This window comes from Ovis canadensis, chromosome 7 (assembly GCF_042477335.2).
Source record: "Ovis canadensis isolate MfBH-ARS-UI-01 breed Bighorn chromosome 7, ARS-UI_OviCan_v2, whole genome shotgun sequence".
NCBI classification, from domain to species: Eukaryota; Metazoa; Chordata; class Mammalia; order Artiodactyla; family Bovidae; genus Ovis; species Ovis canadensis.
In genome coordinates this window covers 36,318,954-36,343,233 of record NC_091251.1, presented here as the reverse complement: position 1 = coordinate 36,343,233, position 24,280 = coordinate 36,318,954, and the positions used below count along the sequence as shown (strand labels likewise).

The following is a 24,280-nucleotide window of genomic DNA, read 5'->3' as shown; positions in this document are numbered from 1 at the left end:
GGCTATTTGAGATAGCTGGGGCTCAACTCTGCTGCTTAAACAGCCTCAGATTCCCACCTAACCTCTTCTGCTTGGGAGATCTTTAGGACTCAGGCTTGGCCCCTTGTCAAATCTGGACAAATTCCTGTGCTCCCTTTTTGAGATGAACCATTTTACAGCAGTGACTCCTGGTGTGCAGACTCTCAACATTCACCCAATCCGCTCTGTCACCAAATTCTCCCACTTTCCAGTCTGTCTGGTCCACTTACCACGCAAGTGTTGCTGAAACAGGTGTTTCAGATGGGAACAGTATTGACTGAGCAGGCACTTTCTGTACGTAACCTGTAAGCCTCATGATAAAACTTTAGCTGCAGTAGGCATCATCATATTCAGAACCCCCAATCAAGACCTAGCACAATCAAAACTCCCACACAAACACATAGGCAGTTCTCACACTAATGATTTAGCTTTTAAAAAAAGAGGTGCTGAAATTCTAATTAAAATACACATATTAAGATGGATATTTTTCATTAGGATACAAGTATTATAACAGTATAAAGATATACTTTTCTACCACCTCTGTCTCTTTCAGTTAAAAGAACAGAATACTTTCACTGGGTCCTAAAGATAAAAATGAATTTCTTTGGGAAGTTCCTGATTTTTATCTACAAGGAGACCTAGAATCATTTGACTAACTTTTCTGCCTTTTATGTAGAGAGAGACAGTAAGCCTACTGGGTGAGGGCTCACTCTGAAGACAGCCTGCCTGGGCTCAAAGCCATGACCTCACCCCTTATTGTCACCCAATCTTTCTGTGTTCCAATATCCTACATCTTCACATCTCTAAGTGTTGCTGTGAGAATTAAACTAGCAAATGTATATGAAATACTTAGAATAGGGCCTAGCTCATAGTAACTACTATGTGTTTGCCATCATTATTATTAAAGACCAAAATGTAGAAGAAACACAGGCAAAATACTCTCACATAAATTATAGCAATATATTTTTTGGATCTCTCTCCTAAAGCAAAGGAAACAAAAGCAAAAATAAACAAATGAGACCTAATTAAACTAAAAGCTTTTGTACAGCAAACCACTGACAAAATGAAAAGAAAACCCTTTAAATGGGAGAAAACATTTACAAATGATATGAACTAATATATATATCCAAAATAGATAAACAGTTCACACAACTCAATATATATTTTTAAAAAAAAGCCCTATTAGAAAATGGGCAGAAGACCATTTTTCCAAAATAGACACACATGGCCAACATGAAAAAGTTTTAACATCATTAATCACTAGAGAATTGCAAATCAAAACCACAACGAGGTATTCTCACACCAGCTAGAATGGCTATCATCAAAAAGAACACAAACAACAAATGCTGGCAAGGATGTAGAAAAAAAGGAACCCTTGTGTAATCCATTGGTGGGAATGTAAATTTGTGCAGCCACTGTACAGTATGGAGGTTTCCCAAAAACCGAAAATTAGAACTATCATATGATCAACAATTCTACTCCTGGGTATATATCTGAAGAAAATGAAAATATTTCTTTGAAAAGATATATGTGCCGCAATGTTCACTGCAGAATTATTTACAACAGCCAAGATATGGAAGCAACCTAAGTGTCCGTCAACAGATGAACAGATAAAGATGTGGGGTGTATATACACACCCACCCCCATATACAATGAAATACTATACTCAGTCATTAAAAACAAATGAAATTTTTCCATCTCCAACAACACAGACAGACTTGGAAAGCATTATGTACTAAGGTTAGAGTTTTTTGGAAGATGCGAGAGTGGTAAATGACTAAGTGCCTGATAAGCATTCTTAGCCAGAAGATATCAATGTTAAGTGTGTGTATCTCATTAAAGCCTTTATAGGCTCAGGACTCAGGAGGCACCAAGTATTAGAGAAGAGAAAAGGGATATATCATACATGGTAAGTTCAGGGCTAACAACAGAAGTCTGGTCAGCAAGCTTAAGTCCCTAGTTCGTGAAAGTCCTGAGAAAACTCCTAACCCTCCCACAAAAACAATGCATTCTCTGAAGAAAGGGGCTCAAAAAGCTCTAGATATTAGGTCCAGCAGAAGGCAATTAATAAATGCTGAGGAATTCAATGAAAGTCTGTTCTTTTTAAAGTCAATGATTTAATTGATTTTAACATAAATTCTGTATTATCAAAATACAAATGGAGGTGGCTTCTGGTATTAAAACAGAGATAACAGCAAAATTCAAAATTATTAGGCTAGAACCTAAAATTATGTAGATATTGAGAATCATAGCAGAAATTAAGCATTATTTTAGTTCGGAGACTCCTAGGAGACAAGACCAAAATGGAACTAGTAGGTTAAATTGTTCTCTTAGTTTAATAGAAAGAATGCAATTTTATTAGCAGAAATTTTTCTTGCATTGAATCCTAAGTGGACTTTTTAAAAGTAGTTACTTTTAGAAATAAGAAGACAGAGCTTAGTTCAAACACTGTTTGGTAGAAAATAGTCAATTGTCTTTTAATTGACCATTTCTTTCCCTCACCTTAATAAATGCCAAGAGCACATTTCCTGTGTATGCATGCACAGTCGCTAAGTCCTGTCTGCTTCTCTGAGATCCCTCCAGGCTCCTCTGTTCATGGGATTTTCCAGGCAAGAAAACTGGAGTGGGTTGCCATTTCCTCCTCCAGAAAGTCTGTTTTTTTGAATGACAACTGCTCCAAAGACAAGAATTAGAGAGTTTTTCTTTGGTCACCACCAAATTCCCAGAAAATACTCGAGGATACTGCCAGTATCTGAGGGGTTCTCCAGGGAATAAGCTAATCTATTTACTCTACCATAACCTCTCTACTAGTTGAGAGACCCAATTCATGCAGAGCTTCCCACCAGTTTCTTATTACCGTAGTCTTAACACAAACGAGTAGCCAAGGCTCAATTTGATTTTTGTGAAGTGTTCAACACATAAGAGAGAAAGCAAAGAAATCCAGGGGAAACAGACATGGCAGAGGACAGAAGATAAAAATAAAACACCCCCAAAACAAGAAATAAATATAGTATATCTATGAAGCAAGAAAAAATAGGGGATAAGAAAGAACTTAGGAAAAAAAAATGTGATGAAGTCAAGAAACAGCATCTGGAAGTAGACAATAAAGAGATAGAAAATGAAATGAAAAAGATAACAAATTTAAGCCAAAAGTTCTAAACTCCACTAAGCAGGAATTTCTGGGGGAGCAGGGGAGGAACAGATCACTGAGGAAATGGAGGGGAGAAAACGATCAAAGAATGCAAAATTCCAGCACTGACAGATGTGAGTCTTCAGACTAAAATGGCCCCCCACTTCCCAACTCAATGCAAAGGGTTAAAAAAAAAAAAGATTCATACCAAGGCAGTGAAATATCAAAACATGAGGAATAAAGAGATGTTTTACAGAGAACAATAGGCCATATATATTGGAACAGGAAGTAGAATCACATCACCCTTCTCAAAAGAAATACTGAATGCTTGAAGGCTGATAAATAGTTGACAAATTCTGAGCAGAATTCTCAGAGATTTTCAACCTTGAATTTTATACTAACTGAACTATTATTATTAACGAAAAGTAGAGACAAAACTTTTTAAGACACATAATGGCTCAAGAAACATCTATTCTCCGTATCCTTTCCTAAGAACCTCTTAGAGAAACGCTCTAACAAAACAAAGGAAAAAAAAAATCACAACATGGACTGCTGGATATAGGGGACACTGGAAGTTCCAAGGTTCAACAGACTGGAACACAACCTGCACAGACAGAGCAGAATAATGTAAGGTTGAGTGGGTGGTGGTGGTTAAAAAACAAAACAGAATAAAATATCTGTTGAGCACGAAAATTTTAGAATAAAAGACTGATGAGATTACGACAGATCTACAGGAAAAAATTAAGGCTAAGGACATTTAAAAGAGGAGAAAAACTGAAGCAATCAATGCCAGGAAAAATGAAAAAACTTAATAGTAACTTAATTATACTTTATTACCTCACCCAGCAGTGAAAATAGTTACATGAGTATAACAATGTAAACTGATTTTACTAAAAACTGGGAAAAAAAAAAAATCACAGAGGGATGGATATGTGATAAAGGAAGTATGATAAAAATATTAACTGTATAAACTAGGTGGGGGGGCACATGAGTTCTCACTGGAAATTTCTTTTACCTTTCTGTAGGCTTAAATATTTCATAACTATGTCAAGAAATTTACAGGAAGTATCAGGAGGAAGGGAAATTGAAATGTTATGGTGTAAGTTAAATTTAAATCCTAATTCTACCAAAACAAGGGTTAATATCTAAAACTGATAAACCAAGAAATACTGATAGCAGTATATAGATATTACTTTAAAATATAAAAGGAAGTGAAGAACTGGAAAGTGGGTGCTTCTGTGGCAGGTGACAGTTTCTTATGCTAAGGCTTTTCGAACAATTTGTTATTTTAAAACGTATGTATGTATTACATGACTAAAACGGATTTTTTTTAAAATGCAAGGTAGATATCAATAATACAAGCGGTAAGGAATCAGCAAAAACTGTGACAATGGCGCCTGAATGATAAAAGTTGGGAGAATATGCAGCAGAGGAACAACTATTTTCCTTTGAAGCTAAAAGGGTATCGCATTACAAGAGGAAACAAAAATTTTTTAAGTCTCTAGTTATACCAAGGATACGAATCTAACTCATCACCCAAACAGATACAACTCTGAGAATAAAAAGGTATGCCATTAATTACACAGGGATAACAGGTAGACAGTTTCAGAAAAGGCAAGACTTATGATCACACTAAGTACAGCCTCCATAAAAATCTCTTCAAACCAAGATGGGGATGTATAAAAGCTCAAAAATCAAATTATCAGCATTTAATGAGGGCCTACTACATGCCAGGCACTGCACTTGTAATAGTGGCAAAAAAATAAACAAAAATGAGTAAGACAGAATAAACGAATCTCAGCCTGCCCAGGTATTTACTTCTATCTAGCCTTCCTCTTTACTCAAGAAACCAAAGCACTATTTAAACCTTTCTCTAGTTCACTCCAGAGATAAGTGAGCAACCAAGATAGGTAGAAGCAAACTGTCATCTTGTTAAAAGCAGTATGAAAATTGCCCATATTTCAAAGAACCTTCCTAAGCCACAAAAGTCACTGCCTAGTCTTACAGAGCAATCCAGAACAAGAACTTGTCCACAACAAAAACCAGCAAAGAGCCAGAAATCACCACTCAAGAGAAACACTGACGCTATAGGTTATTAGTTTTCTCCATAGGCACAAACTTCCTCTTCAAGGCTGGGGCCACTCAGCTCCCCAGTCCTGATGGGTAGTGTAGTGCCACATGAATGAATGCAATGGATCAGCATTCCATTGGAAAACAGCTACCATTCTGATTTTTTAAATGGAATTCTTCTGGGTTAAAAGGCAGATGACTGAAGTCAAGGTTCACACACAGCAGCATGTCCCAACAGTTAGGTCCCAAATGAGTTACAGGTATGCATGGGTACAATCTCCCCTCAGTTCTCAAAGCAGCTGGGATCCCAGGATAGTGGGTAACCTCCCCACTTGTACCCCCATGAAGTACTAATCCTATCACTTGGTTAAAAACAATCACAGTCATGAAAAGACTGGGAAGCTCTGAATAAGGACCCAGTAAGTATAAGAAGACAGGGGAGAAGCTCATGCTCACCACCCAGGGTCACTACCTAGGGGTCTCTACTGCAGAGACAGAAAGGTGCTGCAAACTCTTCCTGCTGTAGCAGTTCTCATTAAAAAAAAAAAAGCCCATTATCTTATCCCTAAAATAACACTATTCACTCAGGTATAAGGTTTAAGGTTTGAAAAATTTCTACTCAAAAAAGGAAGTGTGTGATAATCCAACTCTTTTCGGGACATAGTTAAACTGTAATTAAGAGATATATCTTATTTACAATAGCCTCACAAAATGTACTTTAAAATCAACTTGCAGATAAAGGAGATGAGGAAACACATTAGTTCCTACTCTTATTTTAAAAAAGAAAAAAAAAAATAGCCTTTTCATGCTCTACAACTCTAGGTAGTTGTGTGAACAGCACTGGAGTTACAAGAAGCAACCACACCATTCTGTAAGGCTAATGCTTTAAGGGTATTTAAAACTTACAAGTGGGAACGGAGTCTAAACTAGTTTTTTAGTTAATTTTTGTCTTTGAAGATGGGAGTGGACAACACAAGTTTTGGGATTTCTATAGTTAACTACAAGTTATTATTATTTCAAGGCCAATTTTCTTACTCAAAAAAGGAATAAGTGTAGAAAAGCAAATATAGCTTGCCCCTGTGTATTTCACTATTTTCCTGCTGCACCTAAGAGGATAAGCAACCAGAACTTATTCCGGAAACCACGATCTTTAGTTAAGCAGGTCGGGATGAAAGTGCTGTAACCTGGAAGACTGCATAAAGCAATTTGACAGGTGGGGTCTAAGCACAGTTATTAAAACTCACAGTTATAACAAGGCAGGAAGTCTATTCAAATAAGATTTTTCATAATGACATGACAAATTTTGCCAAGTACATTTTTATACTGGCTTGTAACTTTGTAAGATCAGGATCTTATCATTTAACATGCTCCTTTCAAATGATAGAAGAGCCAAGATAAACTTTAGCATTTGAGAAACAAACAAAAAAATAGGGCCAATAACTTAACTTTCATGGATTTAAAGACTGTCATCGACATTGAGTTTACCAATGGGTCTTTAGGCCTCAAGTATTTCCCTAGTACATGCTTCGCATTTATCTACCATGTATGGGAACTTTGAGCTCTAAATTAATTTTAGCTTCAGTGAATGGTCTAGATAGGGTTATCTGATCAACTTCTGAATCACTGGGACTAGAAACAACCACTATAGCAAAGGTGTGTGACTGGGGTGGGGTGGGGTGGGGGGTCTATGAGTGGAAGAGCAGGCATTTGATTATTACTCACATCATAGTACTTATTAATCTTCAGGAAATATCTGGGCATTTAGAAAAGTATTTTTAATATGGATTACGTTCAAACTTTAAAACATGACAGTGAGAGAACTTATAAAAACATCTGGTAGAAATTAACCAATAAAATTTTTAAAAATAAATTTATTTCAGCTTTTGTCTAGCATAGTCCTTAGTTGTGCTTATAAAATGCATAAAACCCATTTTATTTTCAATCATCTAATCCATTTATGCCCAAAAGATAAAACGTGCACAGGAACCTTTAGTATGAATGGTAGGCAAATGATCAATTTTAATAGCTTAGTTTTTAGTAGATCAGTTTCAAAGGCAATTTACAATGCTGAAGTCAGAACTGATCATTTTTGTCAGGATGCTCTTCAGGTTTTAAAAAGCCCTCTTTAGCTTTATCTTCCCTGAATGACAACAGTTCAGAGGTCATACTTCAGCTGGATAGCTCAGAAGACACCACAGGATGCAATCAAATGTTTGAACTGATCAATTACCATCACAAAAATAAAATTTTAATTGCGGACTTTTCCAAGTAATCAAAAATACCCAATCCTTAGACTAGAAACGGTAACAGCTCTTTTTCTAAACACGTGCCCTGGATCCTCAACCACGGAGAAAACGAATAAGGTTTTAAGCATCACATCGTTTTTCTGCATTACCAAAACCTGCAGGTTTTCAGCGTTAGATTTCTGTGTTACCCACGGCAGGGCCTAGAACAGGAGGCGGTTGCGCGTGAGCAGTATGTCTTTTTTTAACTCCAGCAAGAGCAACGCAAATGGTAAACGCCAAGAGCCCGATTCTCATCCTTCTGGCCCCTCCATCCATCCTTGACGAAATGGTTGTAATTCTGGCGGGACCTGGGGCACAACACTCTGGTTCTGGAAGGACAGAGCGAGTGCGTGGGTGTGTATGAACACTGGAGGAGGGGGCAGCAAGACGTGATCACGGAGTGGGAGGGAAGAATGATGATGCCTCTTCTAGGGCGGGAAGAAACTACGAGAGGTGGCTGTTATGCATGACGGGCGCAGGCACGCGGGGAAGATGGTGGTGGCCGCAGGGTAAGGTGATTACGGGGGGGATTCCCTGCTACAGGGTGGCGCTTGGGGTCGTCTACGGTGAATGATCCTGGAGCAACTAAATGGGCACGACCCTGAACCCGGGAATTCCTGACGGAAAGGGGAAAAAAGGCGCCGAGAAACGGGGTTATTATGGGATGGCAAAGGGGGGCTCCCTGGGGAAATTACGGGATCTATCTCACCCTCCAATTGCTGTACAGTCTCTTCACTCGTCGATAATAAGCGTCTTTGTCGAGAGTTACAGCCATAGCCACAGACGCCGCTTCTCCTCGGGTTCCGAGAATCACGCGAGGTCCCGGCTCCGCCACCCTCTCTCGGCCCCGGAATCCCGCACTCTCCCAGTGACCCGGAAGTATCGACCTCAAAGATGCCCTTTCCGCTTCCGGGTCCCGGCAGCGGTCGGAATTCTTTTTTAAAAAAATCCTTCCTCCGGAGGTTAGGGGGAGGAGAGGAAGGAAGAGTGGGAAAGCAACAAAACATGCAACGCAAAAAGAGCCCAGATTTTCGCGGGGTTTTCTTGTCAACTTAGCAACAGCCGCACGCGAGTCGACGTCATCACGTGATGCTCTGCCCCCGCCCTTACTCTGCCCGGGGCCGAGGTCTCCAGGAGCGCCGATTCCGTGTCGAGGCGGCGGCGGCGGCGGCTGGACACTGAGGAGGCGGGAGTCTTGACGTGCCGGCCCCGCCCCATACAAACTGCCGCGCGCGGGTGCAATGGCCCCACCCATAGTCAAAGGAAGGGGAAACGGAGAGCGGGATCTGGGGTGGGAGTGGGAAGCCTACAGCATAACTGGATTTCTCTCCTAGAAAATGTGGGGAAGCAAAAGCCTCTGCCGCTCCAGGCCTGGTGATAGGACGCTGGGTTAGGGGCTCCAGGCAGACAGGGAGCTCAAGCCGGTAAGAGGGAGCACATCCTGCGGATAAACTGAACTTAGGCCGGCGCCAGGGGGGAAGGACTTCGCCTTTGAAAGGGAAATTAAATGCCCAGGCTTCATTTGAGCGCTAGGACGATTAGGGGAGGGGTCATAGGAAACAAATGCGAGCTCAAGCCGTGACAGCATCCTTCCAGCCAGCCAGTCCCCTGCCACAGTTCATGAAGTGACACCATTTTTACGCCTTCCCCGAAACAATTTCAGTTAATTCAAAACAAAATGTACGTGGGTCTTGATGGAAATTCTTCTTTCTCATCTCTTGGAGAACTTGGGGATTTTGAATCTGGGAACATTTTGCCTACTATTTTAGCTTAGATAATTTGGCAAGGTCGAAAGCCTATGCTTATGTACAAGCTTTTCACTGAGTAAGGATGACTTGTCTGCCCTATCCAAGGTAACTTCACACATTAACAGTAAGGAACTTTAAGAAAGTGGTGTTGAAATTACCCATCATGAACATCAACTGGTAATATTTATATTGGGTTTGAGCAAATATAGAACGAGGGAAGAGTGGGAAAGGATTAACTTAAATTTATTAATGCCAAGGGGAAGGAAGGTAACAGTTCCTGACCCTCCAGCTGTATCCACAGTTCGGTCAGGAACAGGCTCTGCCAGAGGCTAGTGCCAGCGCTACATAGTCTGTGGTTAATGGAGGTGTCTAGGGAGGGGTGAGCACGTTGGCTGCTCTAGTCTCCTTTCCTTCCCCAGAACCGAGGAAGTAATCATGTATTATTTTAGGAGTTCCCCTACCCACCCAATCCTCTCAAATTTGGAAGCAATCAGGTACAAGTGTTCTTTTTCCTTTTCACCTCCTGGAGTCCTGGGTCTCCCCACATCTCCCCTGCCCCTCCCACTTTTCCATAGTCCAAGGGCCAGAGTAAATGAAATACAGCAGCCACCCAAGCAATGGGGACCATGCTGGGTCTTCAGTCATCAGCATCTTCGCTGGAGTCTGAGTTGGCTGGCATCATAGGATCATCAATGAGTGAGAAGTCCCTTTCTGAGCTATCATAGCCCTGAGATAAATCATCATCATCATCTTCATCCTCATCGTCCTCATCCTCCTCAGGTTGCAGTGGTGGCAACCTCAAGGCAGTAGCAGAGGTGGTAGTGGCTGGTGAAGAAGGGTAGCCAGTGGCTCTCAGGCCTGGATGGTGATGGTGGTGATGGTGGGGGTGGGGGTGGTGGTGGTGGTGATGAAGCATGGTGCTGGAGTCTACATGAGGGGATGATGCTGCACCACCCATCACAAACGGCATAAAAGGCAAAGATGCAGAAGTGGCACTGCTGTGACCCAGAGATGACACAGATTGCAGGCCACTACTGCTGTGTTGGAAGGTATTATGCAGAGACAGGGACCCAGTGCCTCCACCCTGCATCAGGGCCATCATCTTAGAAAGGTCTGGTCGCGTCCTACGGGCCCGCTTCTTGCTGCTGTCTGGTGCAATAGGCCCTGGCAAAACCCGGTTCAACACAGTTTCAGCATGATGACCCTGGGAAGAAGGAACAGAAGATAGTAAAAGGAAGAAAAAACAAAACAGAAGTCAACAGAGTCCTAGCTTGCAAATGCTTTTTCATTGAACTACCTTTAGGAGGGGCAAAGTATAGTCCAATCAGACTTACTGGTAATGGAGACGAGGTAAAGCTGGATGTAGCAGGTTGAAACATTATGATGCTGAAGCTAAACGCAAAGATTTGACACTAACACTCATCTGAACCAGAGCTCTGATTTTTTTCCCACGACTACACTATAGCTTTACTCTAGCCAACCATTTCAAAATTGCTTATTTTTGTTAATAAGAAGCCTGAGTAAGACAATGAATGAATCAGTACTTATACAGTATGCTCTCCTGATGGCAGATTGTTCACCTGATCTTACCATGTGAAAGACAGTACAACCATACTGACATAATCAATATTATCCTTCATTATTGCATCAGAATGGGGTAAACTCAAGAGAGACCAGATTAAGAGTCTAGATGTACAGAACACCAAAAAGACTACAGGATAGCCCCTTAGAAAATTTACTAAAATAATTTTTTTCCTCAATAAACTTACATATCTGCTGAATTTTGAATTGCTTCATGTAAATGAGCTCACAATAAATTCTGGTTAAATTCACGGAAGCTGGAACATTATTAGACCTAAGTACAATACTGAGTAAACTGGCATTAAACTCAGTTACAAACATCTCAATACTTAATTTTTTAGGCTTTTAAAATGTAACTATAATAACTACCAGGGTTTCCCTGGTAGCTCAAATGGTAAATAATCTGCCTGCAATGCACCTAGGTTCGATCCCCTGGGTCAGGAAAAACCCCCGGAGAAGAGAATGGCAACCCACTCCAGTATTTTTGCCTGGAAAAACCCCATGGACAGAGGAGCTTAGTGGGCTAGTCCATGGGGTCAAAGAGAGTTGGATACGACTGAACAACTAATATACTTTCACATAATAGCACCAAATCACATTAGGATGCAATAATAATACAATGCTAGATACATGATCAATTCTCCAATAAGAATATTGTACTAATCACATTATAATTTTCTGTGATTTGCTATGATCTTTTTCTTTCTTAGGGTTAACAACTGATTACAAAGAAGAGCAAAAGTACTTGAGGCAAAAATAGGTAATCCTGGAGAAAAAGCCTTCTTTACCGGCTGCTCTATAATGTTAAATTCAACACAGAGATGGTATTAGCCTTCTTGCCATCAGCCTCCCATATCAACCACTCTGCTTATCACACCCTTGGGCCCATGGAGGATAAGAGAGAAAAATAAAACATTCTTCCATGGCAACAATATTTGTATGAAACAACTTTCACCCAGTATAAAAGCAATACATCTTATAAATTCACCTCACAAATAAATATTATCTTATGGGCAAAATAATGTTTCAGAATTTGTTAAATGCAAATGATATTTTTCATTTGGAAATTTTGTTAAAAGATAAACCATGTGGTTTTGTATATGTATATATATACACACACATACACATGTATATAGAAGATCAAAAGGGGAATGATTAGATAAAGTGAATATACAAAGTATTAATCCATTTAAATGTTTACCAAACCCTGATTTATATGTTTATATTTACACAACTATTGTCCAAAGTAAGGGAAACATAGCCAAGGGAAACTTTCGCAGTTATATTCTGATGGAAAGGATTATGGGTTCTTAATCCACCAAATCTATAACCATATAAAAGTATAAGTACACTTGCAAATCATGGAATAACATAATTACCAAAATTGTTGTTATAAACTATAGAAAATGATTTCCTGTCTTTTTCCATTACTGGCATATTATTAATGATTCTCAACATCTTCTGTGTTGAGAAGCCTATTAAAACATGGCTGTTTTAATAGGTTCCAAATCACTTCTTGAGGGAGGCTGTGCTGTGCAGCCTTGCAGGTTCCCTCATCAGGGACTGAACCCCAGGCCCTCAGCAGTGAAAGCACAGAGTCCTACCCACTGGCCTGCTAGAGAATTTCCCAAATCACTTCTAAAATATAAAACTTTTAAGAGATGATCTGCTCCCAAACCTTCAATTTTTCAGGATATACAAATTTAAAAAGTTAAAAGGATTTGCCCAAAATCCCTTAGTCATAGAAAAGCAGGATAAAGCACTGAATTTTCTAACATGTCTTACTAATTCTTACATTTTAATATGCTTGAAGTGCTAAAGTTAGCTTTTAGAATTTCATGCTCTTCTAGAGATGAGGATACTACAGGACTATAAAAATATCAATAAAAACATTATGGCTTCTTTGTGAACTGAGGATAAATTTTCTCAAACATATAGGGGAAAAAAAGATAAACAACATTAAATAATTTCTCTAGTCATATCTAGCCTGGGAACAGAGTGGTAATATCTCAGTTTCACTCACCTTTTTTCCATTTCTAGAGTTAGCTGTCTGTACTGGTTCTATTCCCAAACAGTTCAATTCTGCCTTATTATTTTTTTTATACCTCTGCCATTTCTGTTTTCTGCGATCCTCCATATACTATAAGAGAAAAGTTGCAGTTATCCTAAAAGAATAAAACTTCTCTGGAGTAATTATTAAGGTACTAGTGTCTATTCTGACCATAATGCTTATTGTGTGAATAAAGGATTAATCCTAGTGGAAAACTGCCATTAAGCAGACTTCTCCAAAAAAATTAGGTGTGATTATATACTAGCTCAGTGCCTAGCATTTAGTTTAACAAGTACTGGAACATTATTTTGATCCTCATAACGACTCTGTGAAATAGGAAGACTGAATATAATTACTCTTATTTTGCCGATGCAGAAACAATGACATAATATGGCATGCTTCTTCCCTCTCACACAGCTTAAATATCAAGGGAATGACTTTAAATCTAGCTGGATGGAACTGCCACTCACCGCTAGAAATCGGGGATCGACAGCGAACTCTGGATGACCCTGTAACCACATCTCCAGTTCAGCCCGGCGAGGGGCATCCTCACCCACGAGCAAAGTACCATCCACCTTATTGATGACAGGGATCCGGGTCTCCAGGTCCACATCAAGGTGATTAGGCTCTTCCATGCACTCCACCTCCAGCTGCAAACCCAGAATCCACCCCCATGAGCACATACTCTTATGAGTAGGGAGGGAGGGGGAGCAGAGCCAATGGTAGCCAGAAATAGTATCTTCTACTCCCTCAATCCCAACTGCCTTCATCAGTTACTGGGAACAGAAAGATTTTATCTAATCATCATGTTAAAGACTTTCTCTACCGCTTACCTCAACTAGCTTCTTTCTGTTCCCTTTCTTCTTATGAAAAAGAGGATGTCCATCTCCCATTACTCCATTAGCCATCAACTTGTGCTTTTGGAATGTTAACTTCAATCCTTCCTCCTAGAAAGACACCCGACCCATCCAAGATGTCACATAGCATGTTTTTAAAACAAAGATTAACTTTAGAGGGAATTAAGTAAAGGTCACCCTCTGGTTCAATGATGGTGAGAAAAAAGGCCATCTGACTAATGGGTGCAAACTAGAAATACAATAAGACTTATATATTTTTCCTTAGAAAGACTTCATTTCTTGACTCAGTGCCCCTCAGGTTGATTTAAGAGAAGTAGAATTTATCTCAGTAACACCCAATGCAGGGAAAAATCCCCTACCTGGTGTCTCAGAATTAGCATGGCAACTCATCACAGGGGCAAAATCCTGATATTCCTGTCATGTAACTAAAACATTTTTCTTGTTGAATACTTAATAACCATCTACTAGGGTTCATTAGGGAAGAGCATCAGGAAAAATAAAATTTCCATCCATTTCCCAAACAATACTGATTTAATTTCAGTAGGAATAATTTTTTTATTTTTAATAAGGCCCATAACACTTTAGTATCATTTTAATAGCTTTTCCATAATTTGATTTCAATTTGTAAAAACTAGGTTTCTAGGGTCTACAAGCAAGCCACTCAAAAGAACCCTTTTAATCTAGCCACTAGGAGATACAAGGGCTTCCCTGGTAGCTCAGCTGGTAAAGAATCTGCCTACAATGCAGGAGACCCTGGTTCGATTCCTGGGTTGGAAAGATCCGCTGTAGAAGGAATAGGCTACCCACTCCAGTATTCTTGGGACTTCCCTGGTGGCTCAGATGGTAAAGAATCCACCTGCAATGTGGGAGACCTGGGTTCGATCCCTGGGTTGGGAAGATCCCCTGGAGGAGGGCATGGCAACCCACTCCAGTACTCTTGCCTGGAGAATCCCCATGGACAGAGGAGCCTGGTGGGCTACAGTCTATGGGGTCACAAAGAGTCGGAGACAACTGAGTGACTAAGCATTCACAGGAGTCAACTCAAGTCAATATAAGATCCCTTCCTTTACTTTAGTGACTTTTCCTCAACGGATCTTTGTGAGCTCTAATTTCTTTTTTCTCTTCTGATTTTTAAGGTTAGCTGACCAAATGAGCTTAATACTAATGTTATGTTCATAAAACTAGTTAAGAAGAATTACAGCCTCCTTCCTCACTTCCCAGTGCCTAAATGCTCAGCTTACATCTTTGATCTGAACCGTAAACTCCTTCTCATCCATGCCTCGGCGAAGTTTGGTGAACTGAGCTGCTGCTGTGGTGACTGCAGACACTTCCTCCTCTGCCATGGAAGCTGCGCTGCTACTTCGTGGTGTGGGGACTGGAGAGTCACCATATTCTCCTGGAGTCAATGAGGGACTGTCCAGCAAGTGGTTGCCTGGCCCCAAAATTCCTCCTGTTACCATTTCCTGGCTCCGGCGATTAGAAGGCCACTTCCCTGAGAGTACAGCCTGGCAGACGAGGTCAATACGGTTTATCAGGACACGATCCTGAGTGGGGGAAAAAGAAATCAATTAGTCATGTGATCCTGTGACAAGCAATTGCACCATCATTAAGATAAGTAAAAATTATATGTCGAAAATGAGGGAGGTAAGAGTAATAGAACCCAAAGTCGACGGGTAAGAGCTTCATGAAAAAACATGTACCACTAAACATAATCGAAGAGACCTAGAACCATCTACTTGTTCTCTGTATATGTCACTCTTTTTAGAATTTTATTTTTCATTGGAGGATAATTACTTTATAGTATTGTGACGGTTTCTGCCATACATCAACAAGATTAAGCCACAGGCATATGTCCCCTCCGGCTTAAATTGCCTTCCCACCTCCCTCCCTGCTCTACCCATCTAGGTTGTCACAGAGCACTGGCTTTGTGTTTCCTGAATCATAAAGCAAATTCCCACTGGCTTTCTGTTTTACAGTAATGTACATTAACTAGTGTTTCAACACTAGTCTCTCAAGTCATCCCATTCTCTCCCTTCCTGTGACCAAAAGTCTGTTCTTCATGTCTGTGTCTTCATTGCTGCACTGCAAATTCATTAGTTCCATCTTTCTAGATTCCATATATATGTGTTAATATATGGCATTTGTCTTCCTCTCTCTGATTTAGTTCACTTTGTACAATAGGCTCTAGGTTCATCCACCTCATTAGAAATGACTGAACTCTTGTTCCTTTTTATGGATGAGTAATATTCCATTGTATATATGCAGCACAATGTCTGTATCCATTCATCTGTTGGTGGACATCTAGGTTGCTTCCATGTCCTAGCTATTGTAAATAGTGCTGCAATGAACATTAGGATACATGTGTCTTTTTTCAATTATGGTTTCCTGAGAGAATATGCCCAGTAGTGGGATTGCTGGGTCATATGGTAGTTTTAATCCTACTTTTTTAAAGAATCTCCATACTATTCTCCATAGTGGCTGTATCACACTATATTTTCAGACTCAACATGTCGAGTAATGAGGCTGTTACCTTGGGCCACTCAGAAGCTCTCTGTCTTTCTTGTAGCAGCAGAAGCTCAGGGGTCATTTGTTCTCCATCTTCATTTGGGAATCCATCTTGGGACATAGGAAGGGACAGGAGACTCTCTTCATCATAGAGCTTTGAGCGGGACTGGTCAGCAGCTAGGGATCGATCACACAGAACATGTAAGCAAAGGTGGAAGAATAAAGTTACACAGGAATGGTATTGTATAGACTTTAAATAAAGGCCCTAAGAGTAACAGATCTCTTCTGATATTCTATCAAATTAAAATCTGAATCTTAGAAAATGCATTTAGGAAAGAAGGGAAATGCAGAGAGGGAGGAATGGGGAAGACGGCCAACAGCCTGTCACATGCACTCACTCAGCTTCTCTTCCTTCTCGTCCTCACTCTCATCAGTGCTGGAGCTGGAGCTGGATGAGGATGAGGAAGAAGAGGATGATGGTGACAGCTTGCTCAAGTCCAGCTCAGAGTCTGAATCATCCTCATCCTCCAGTTTGACTGGTGGAACACTTCGGGAGACCAGAGGGGTAGTATCAGAGGGGGCTACTCGCATCTCATAGTCTTGTGGGGTTGGTCGGCTCCTGGCCACCACCTCATGCTCTAGCTTTAAAGTCAGACTCTCCAGACTGGGGACCTGGGCAGCTGTCTCCTCAGGTGGCTTTTCAACAGGAGCATCTGGGCGCAGGGGCAGTGGTGAGGCAGTGCGCGAGGTGTACTGCTGGTGGAGCAGTGGAGTAGAGCAGCGTGACAGGGATGGAGCTGGGGCTCCTGCCTGATGGTTCTGCATATAATTCATACGGGCAGCCAGGAAAGAGAAGTCTGGGTCCTGCATGATGTTGCAGTCTGTTTGGCTCACCCCGTGGCGGGCTGCCCCTCGTAGAAGCTCCCCGTCATGCCGAATGGGCTCCCACCACTTGGGCAATTCAGGACCTGGAGGCTGACATAATGCCAGCCGATCTTCCAAAAGAGGGTGGCATAAAACTTGTTCCCGTAAGCGCCGAAGCAATTCAATACGGTAGAGAGTCCGTGAGGCCCTTTCCTCAGTGATGGGCTCAATAAACAGATTAGGGTCCGGGGGTTCTGCAGGAGATAAGGGTAGAAGAAATGAACTAAGAGCTGGTTCTGTCACAATCCATGCCCACTCACTCAAGATCTTCAGTCTTGCTTACCATCTCCAGCTGCTGGGGGAAGGCGGCACACTTGGCGGCACATGGCCACAAAGCCATGGAAATATTTGGTAAGGCTTTCATCTGTTTTTTTGTCCAGTCGGGCAAAAGTACGGAAGCGATCCCAATGGAACTGCATGGTATCAGGGTCATACTCCACACCAAAGGTAGAAACCACTCGATAGAAATCAGTTTGCTCACGCCTTGTCCATCTACAAAGGGAGGACGAATAAGGCAATAGTGGTCAGAACACAGGGACTGGTTACTTCTTAGTATGGCGTGGAATATTTGAACACACTAAAAATGAAAGTTGGCAGGGAAGGCGGGGGGGGGCGGGCAGGGAGTCCCCAAAGAGCAGAAGAGGTAGTTTATAACAAGGAATAATTTAAGAATTAGCAAGCTAAGGGGGAAAATGATGCAAAAATCTCAATGAGGATGACTATGTACAAGACCTTCCCAGGAGTTATGGTTAAGTATGGTTTTACAGGGGTTAAGTATGGGTTGCAGGTGTATAACAAAGGCCAAAGAAGTGGTCCCTCTGTGAAAAGTGAAAGTACTAGTTGCTCAGTCATGTCCAACTCTTTGCAACCCCATAGACTGTAGCCCTCTATGCTCCTCTGTCCATGGAATTCTCCAGACAAGAATACTGGAATGGGTAGCCATTCCCTTCTCCAGGGGATCTTCCTGACTCAGGGATCAAACCCAGGTCTCCTGCATTGTAAGCAGATTCTTTACCGTCTGAGCCAACAGGGATGCCATAATCCTTCCTAAGATGCTTTTCAATATAGGGCCCATAGTTGAAGAGAAGTTTACAGCTTAGTCCAAATTCCCAGCCACATTTTACCGTTGCTGTTTCTCCCGCCGTGCAATTTCTTTCAGCTTGAAGGCTGCCTCACAACGTCGCCTTCTCCGATCCCCACGTTCTGCAGCCTCTATCTTCATCTGTTCTCTCTTATAGCTGCGCTGATAGGCTGTTACTAGGCGCCGAAGCCTAGCTGTCAAAGCAGAGCCTGGAGGCCAGAATAGATGGCCTGGCTGTTGGGTCACCTGGGCTGTGGGAAGCAAAGTAGAATAAACAACAAGTACAGGAAAGATAGTAGAGATAATACAGGTATTTCAACCCACCCAAAGGCAAAGCTCTCAGAAATCCCAGTAAAGGAGCGAATTCGGTCAATTTCCCAATTCCACCAACCCATACAAGTTGACTTAGAAATTTACCTTCATCTCCATCTATCACTGAGATCTCCTCATCCATCATCATCAAGGGATCACCCTAGAGAAGGAGATCCACCCCGCAGGATGGAGAGGGGATGAAAAGGGGGTAAAATTGGCACTCTCAAATCACTTGTGTGTGTGTCCTTTTATGGCATCAAGGTATCAAGATATTTTTTAATGAAAGGAACCCTCACAGAAAACTGAAAGCAATCAACTAAAAGAATAAGGAAGTATAACCTGCAAAGTTAGTTCTTATCAATGCCTTGAAGACAGTGAGACTCAGGAATTAAATAGTCCAATAATATAGTTCATTGTCCAGCTTAGGTCCCACCTTCTCCAAAAAATCATCCCTGACCTCCCCTAGCTAGTGTTATAATCCTTTCCATTAATACTTTATATTCTTGAATGGTACTTTTCATTTTTTATTATAAATTAATCAGTATACTTCATGATTCAGGGAATTGGAAAATACTGTTTAGTAATACAGAAAAGCTAGACTCAAATGAAAATTCCTCACCTCATCATCTTGGTCCTTTGGGGGTCCCTGGAGTGGTTTGTATTCCGGATCTTCACAATCTTTATCAAAGTCAACCCTAAAATTATCCAGAGGTATGAGAAAATGACAAAATTGAGTTCTAAACTGCTTGATTTTAAAATGAAACAGCACATTTCCTTTTTCTTAATAGCTTTTTATTATTTAACCCATTTTCCCCCTCTGTCCCAACTAGTATCTACTTTTATTATTTCATTGGAATGAATGATCTATGCCTGCTTATTTTTACTACTTTACTCTACTGAGCAAAAGGATATTACATGATTTGCAATAAATAAATCTAATTTCCTCTGTGGGTCCTACACTAGGCAAACTGAGGCTGTGATCACTGAAGAAAAATCTTTCAATAATAAGGGACTAGGAAGGTATTCATGAACTAAGTCAAATATTTCACATGCCCCTCAGATCTCCACATGAGAAGTTTTGTTAAACTCACTGGCACCCAAACCAGGGCAATACTGCCCTAGCTGGTGGCTCAGTATTAGCATGGCAACTCATCACTGAGGCATGGACTCAGGCAAAGTAAACACCTTTATGTGTCAGCGGACACTGGAAAATGATAGACCAAGGCTAAAGTTTCCTGAGGGTCTATCACACTGGTGGTAGGGGACTGTTGCATGGCTACCATCTTTCAAGAGAAGCAGTTACCCTCTCTGCTACTGTAGCTAAAAGCACTGCACAGAAAACTGAAGAGAAGATCAAATAAGCCATTTGGGAGTAATTTTCCCCCTTAGTTGCGCTGTATGACAATGTATGGTTTCAGGCCAATTTATGGAGACCTTTCTGCTGGTCGCACTGTTTGTTAAGAATTTATCATTTGTGAGTATAACCACCATTAGGAATCCCAACGGATTCAGTCAAGGCTAGAGTTATGTCATCTCTTAGCACAAGCAACAAATATCCTTTGTAATGCAGATACAGCTTTAACAGAACTAAACATCAATGCTTACCCTTCCACTATGTCAGAAAAATTATCTAACACGCGATGCTCTGCTGCGATGGCTTTGTCATCTGGTCGGCCAGCCTTTTCCAGGAAGCATAAGGCTGGGTCTGCCCTCATAGTATTATATTTTTCATAGCCTTGAAGAGAAAGAGCCATAATTAAAGAAAATCAGACTCATTTTGCTTTTACGCTTACTTCATATGCTGCTGGAATAAAAATGTGGGCTACTTTGCTCATAGTGTAAAGTACTCTGAAAATGTTAATTTGGACAGCTGTTGGGTTATATTAAGATATTTAATATTTCCACTCCAATTCAGAGTCATAAAGAGTTTTATCACTAGTTACCAAAAATAGGAATTTAATCAGTGTGTACAGAGAATGGTGACAGATTTACATAGCCATTTAACGGGTAATTTTTTTTTTAAAACGGGTAATTTTTTATCATCATTCTTACTACATAGGTGAGGAAATTTTTAAAGTCCAATAATTTAGAGCTAGGTAATACACTTTCAAATAAAGGATAAGAAATTTGTACCTGCAAACAGGTACTCTGAATGGTGGATGAATGATGAACGTATTTCAGGATATTTGGACTCTTCTAAAGCCTCTGCACCTCACAAGTAAATCTAACACTACAAATGCTCACATTTTTTCTCATCCAATTAAACTTGTCAAAAATGTGAATTAAGTGCCATTACTTTTATTTTATAGAAGTAAACAGAAAAGTATATTAAAAAAGAAATAATCTTCCGATTCATTAAGTCACTAGGCTAGAAGTTAGCACTTACTGCTTTTTATGTGTGGAATTTGTGATTAGGGAAGATTGAAAAGGGAGTCTTCTCCCTTTTTCTACTCTACTTTAAGCCAGTTTTTTCTACTGACCTAAAAAAAAATTTTTTTTTTAATTTTTCTTTCACTCAAGCATGGCTATTCACACCTACGTAAGAGTGAATGCTGAATATTTAGACAAACAAGATGCTATAGAAACAGAACATTTTCAGCAAGGCACAGGAAAGCTATGCAAAGTAAACATGTTTATTATTAACAAGAGTAGACATGCATCATCTCCCCCGATTGCAAACCTTAACTTAGATACCACTGCATACAGACTGGTAGTAACTGATTAATCACAGAACAGATGGAAGACACCCTACCTTGCGATTTAACTATCCATCTGGTCTTTCCTGACCATCTATTCATAGGAACAGCTCTGCTCTATATTTCTGAGAACCAGTTTACCATTCAAACGTAATTATTGGTCTTAAGTACTTTGCAAAACATTTCATCTGTGGACAAAACTCCATAACAGGAAAAGAGCAGACTAAGAGCAGACACCTACCATGCTTAAAGACTCCAATGAGCAGGGACTTATCAGCCTCACTGTCCCACCATGTTGTTGGAACCTCCAGCTGATCCACTACTGGGAACCATATGTCAATCTCACTGAAGGTGTAAGAGGCAGAGTCAGCACAGTGATGCAGGAAATAAAAGCAAACAATCTTTGGAAAGATTATTACAAGTATCTTCCTTTCTCTATTAATTTAAATAGTCCTACATCTGCCTATTTCCTTCCACTGGTATCAAGAACAGCTGTCCCCTGGTATCTGTAAGGGATTCGTTCCACCCCAGACACCAAAATCCACTGATGTTCAAGCCCCTAAAATAAGATGGAATCATACAGTAAATTCAGCTGGCCCTTATGGATTTGATCAACTGTGGATCAAAAGGATGCAAAACCCAAGGATACAAAAGGACAACTGCATAGCACTGAAGACCTGATATACAGATTTTAATTACCACGTATCCCAAGATAGTTAACAGTGAAATAAGTAAACCAATCTATTCTGGAATAAGGCACAGCATAAGGAAAAATAAAGCATAACTTTACCTGGCAATTGCACCCCCTAACACCTTCTCTGCCTGGTCTCCAATAACCTCCTGTCTCAGATAATATAGCATTCGTACCCGCAACAGCACCCTAGAAGGGAGAGAGGAAGAACTGGCTCAGTAATAGTGCAGAAAGCGTGAGGTGGAAAATCCTTTAGTCTGCTAAATTCCATCCTTACTTGTTACACTGATGTTTTAAGTGCTTCTTATAACTCTCATCTTGAAACAGAGTATCAGGGTTATACTTCCGGATCCAATCTGCCTTATGGATATCAAAAGTGCTTTGTGACTTTACTTTTTTCCCCTTGCGTCCACGAGGCACAGGGATAGACAGACCTGGGGAAGGGGATACATCGAAGACTTGGATTGAGAAAAACCCTTGGACCTGAAAAGGATTAGGTAACCTATAGAAAGACAAAAAGCAAAGACTTGATAATCACCTGAATGATTCTGCAATTCTTTTGTCTTGCCATTTTCAGCAGGGCTAATCAAGTCCCAAATGAAGCCTTTGATATTTTCATCCCCACGATAGTGTAAGAGACAGTACACGAGGATGGCCCGGCAAATTGTTTCCACATCTCTTTCAGTCATCCGTCGCTTGAAACGTCCATGAGACAGAATATCTCGCCATCGTCCCCAACTACAAAAAAATGCAATCATATGGATATTTTCCTAGGGACCCCAGTCCCTCAAATTCACATGTCCCAAATGGTGGGAGACAAAATGATCTTGGGAAAACATGGTAACAGAATAAATTTTTTCCCATTATCCCCTCTTTGATCATACCTTCCAATTTAAAAAGCGAACGAGATGTCTATCAGGAAGGAATGTACTACCTCTGAGGAAAGATGGGGTCTTACCCATATACCAGGAGATGCTTTTCCACCCGAAAACAGTCAGTGCGCCCATAGGTATGATGACGGTCATGTCGGCGAGAGCGTGGTCGCTCATCGTCTTCACTTTCCAAATCAGAGAATTCCACTAGGTCATCATCTTTCAGAGTGCTGAAGTGGCGGGTCTGTTTTCGTACTCTAGGTGTGTCAATCACCAAGTTATTCTATGCAGAGAACAGAAGGAGAAGTAACTCTTTTCACAATATAATCGTGGGAAAGGAATTAAAGATAACCAGACTGAAATAGCCTTGCATGTAATATCTGTAGATACTCAAAGATAGATTCTTTTTTGGACATGTAAGATAATCTACAGGGATTCAGGAAGCAAACTTAAGTGATAGTTATCTAAGTACTTTTTAGTGGCCCTCTATATAGAAAGCTTTTACAATGGCCTGTGATATACCATCATAAGCCAAGGTCAGCACTGAAGAATCAGAGCAGTTGTAAGGACTCCAGAAAGTAATGTGTTTCCTGCCATAGTTTTTCTTTGAAGGAAAAGGAAGCTCACCTTGCTATTGAGTAGATCCATGTCCAGGTCAGCCTTTTTGGCCCACTTTTGCCAAAAGTTTGGGTCATCCAGAGAAATATCAGTCCTATTTTCAGAAGCCACAAAGCTTGCCTAATGAGGAACAAAGAAATACTAAAGTTGACTACACCACTTTTTTGAGTAAAGAGAAATCAGTATATTTTAAAACTATATTAAAAAAAAAACTATATTTTTTTAAAAATATTAAATTCTAGAGATTCCTGTCTCTCTGTGCTAAAAGCCTCTAGCACCAACAGAACATACCTTGGCAAAGGTAGAACCCTTTCCTTCAGATTCAATGGTGATGGTAGTGGTTCGTCTTAACAAGATCTGGTCAATGTCCTCTTCACAAAACTTGGAGCCCTCATCATCTTCCTCCATTATGGCTGCATACGCTCCTTTCCTTAAGAGATCTTCAATCTCCTTCTTAGAGAACTGTTGGATCTACAAAATCCAACAGAAAGGTGAAAAAAAATCAGAGAATATTATCTAACCACATCATGATATTTTATTATATTTTAAGGAATAATCATTGAGAATCCAAACAAGGGGTCAGGTTCCTATACAAAAAATAGCTTTTGCCTCCCTTCATCACCATGACCTACTACAAATATAGCTAAAAATTAAGAAGACTCACTCCAGTAATGTTGCCATCCCGACCACTCATGGACTGAAGCACAGCTTTATCCAATCCCAACTTGAGGCTAGCCTTATCAAACATCTCCCTCTCGTAAGAATTACGAGTGATGAGACGGTACACCTTCACAGCTTTGCTCTGCCCAATTCGATGACAACGTGCTTGGGCCTGGTTTTAA

General features: G+C 40.6%; 2 protein-coding genes and 2 non-coding genes across 14 annotated transcripts in view; all 4 read right to left on the bottom strand.

The window, feature by feature from the left end:
- Positions 1-8,718, bottom strand: part of SUPT16H (SPT16 homolog, facilitates chromatin remodeling subunit) — a 35,624-nt gene extending 26,906 nt beyond the window's left edge. The window contains exon 1 of the mRNA XM_069595852.1: positions 8,213-8,718. Coding sequence (XP_069451953.1) covers positions 8,213-8,278 — 66 coding nt within the window. The 5' untranslated portion in view covers positions 8,279-8,718. The remainder of the gene's footprint in view (positions 1-8,212) is intronic.
- A 760-nt stretch (positions 8,719-9,478) lies between these two features.
- Positions 9,479-24,280, bottom strand: part of CHD8 (chromodomain helicase DNA binding protein 8) — a 56,753-nt gene continuing 41,951 nt past the window's right edge. For 6 of the 11 annotated variants that reach the window (XM_069595842.1, XM_069595840.1, XM_069595850.1 and 3 more), the window contains exons 19-38: positions 24,103-24,270; positions 23,730-23,909; positions 23,448-23,558; positions 22,907-23,103; positions 22,487-22,686; positions 22,226-22,406; positions 22,048-22,137; positions 21,499-21,602; positions 20,167-20,296; positions 19,181-19,256; positions 18,667-18,721; positions 18,293-18,500; positions 17,452-17,660; positions 16,643-17,362; positions 16,270-16,421; positions 14,981-15,283; positions 13,716-13,829; positions 13,353-13,532; positions 12,856-12,972; positions 9,479-10,455 (exon numbers count right to left, since the gene is read on the bottom strand). In XM_069595842.1, the coding sequence (XP_069451943.1) occupies positions 9,889-10,455; positions 12,856-12,972; positions 13,353-13,532; positions 13,716-13,829; positions 14,981-15,283; positions 16,270-16,421; positions 16,643-17,362; positions 17,452-17,660; positions 18,293-18,500; positions 18,667-18,721; positions 19,181-19,256; positions 20,167-20,296; positions 21,499-21,602; positions 22,048-22,137; positions 22,226-22,406; positions 22,487-22,686; positions 22,907-23,103; positions 23,448-23,558; positions 23,730-23,909; positions 24,103-24,270 (4,062 nt within the window). In that variant the 3' untranslated portion in view covers positions 9,479-9,888. The remainder of the gene's footprint in view (positions 10,456-12,855; positions 12,973-13,352; positions 13,533-13,715; positions 13,830-14,980; positions 15,284-16,269; positions 16,422-16,642; positions 17,363-17,451; positions 17,661-18,292; positions 18,501-18,666; positions 18,722-19,180; positions 19,257-20,166; positions 20,297-21,498; positions 21,603-22,047; positions 22,138-22,225; positions 22,407-22,486; positions 22,687-22,906; positions 23,104-23,447; positions 23,559-23,729; positions 23,910-24,102; positions 24,271-24,280) is intronic. The other 5 variants (XM_069595843.1, XM_069595844.1, XM_069595851.1 and 2 more) reach the window with 3 other exon arrangements.
- On the bottom strand, positions 14,029-14,137 carry LOC138444471 (small nucleolar RNA U6-53/MBII-28). Its single transcript, XR_011258496.1, has one exon. It is a non-coding gene; the product is annotated as a small nucleolar RNA U6-53/MBII-28 (small nucleolar RNA).
- LOC138444470 (small nucleolar RNA U6-53/MBII-28) lies at positions 19,613-19,722 on the bottom strand. Its single transcript, XR_011258495.1, has one exon. It is a non-coding gene; the product is annotated as a small nucleolar RNA U6-53/MBII-28 (small nucleolar RNA).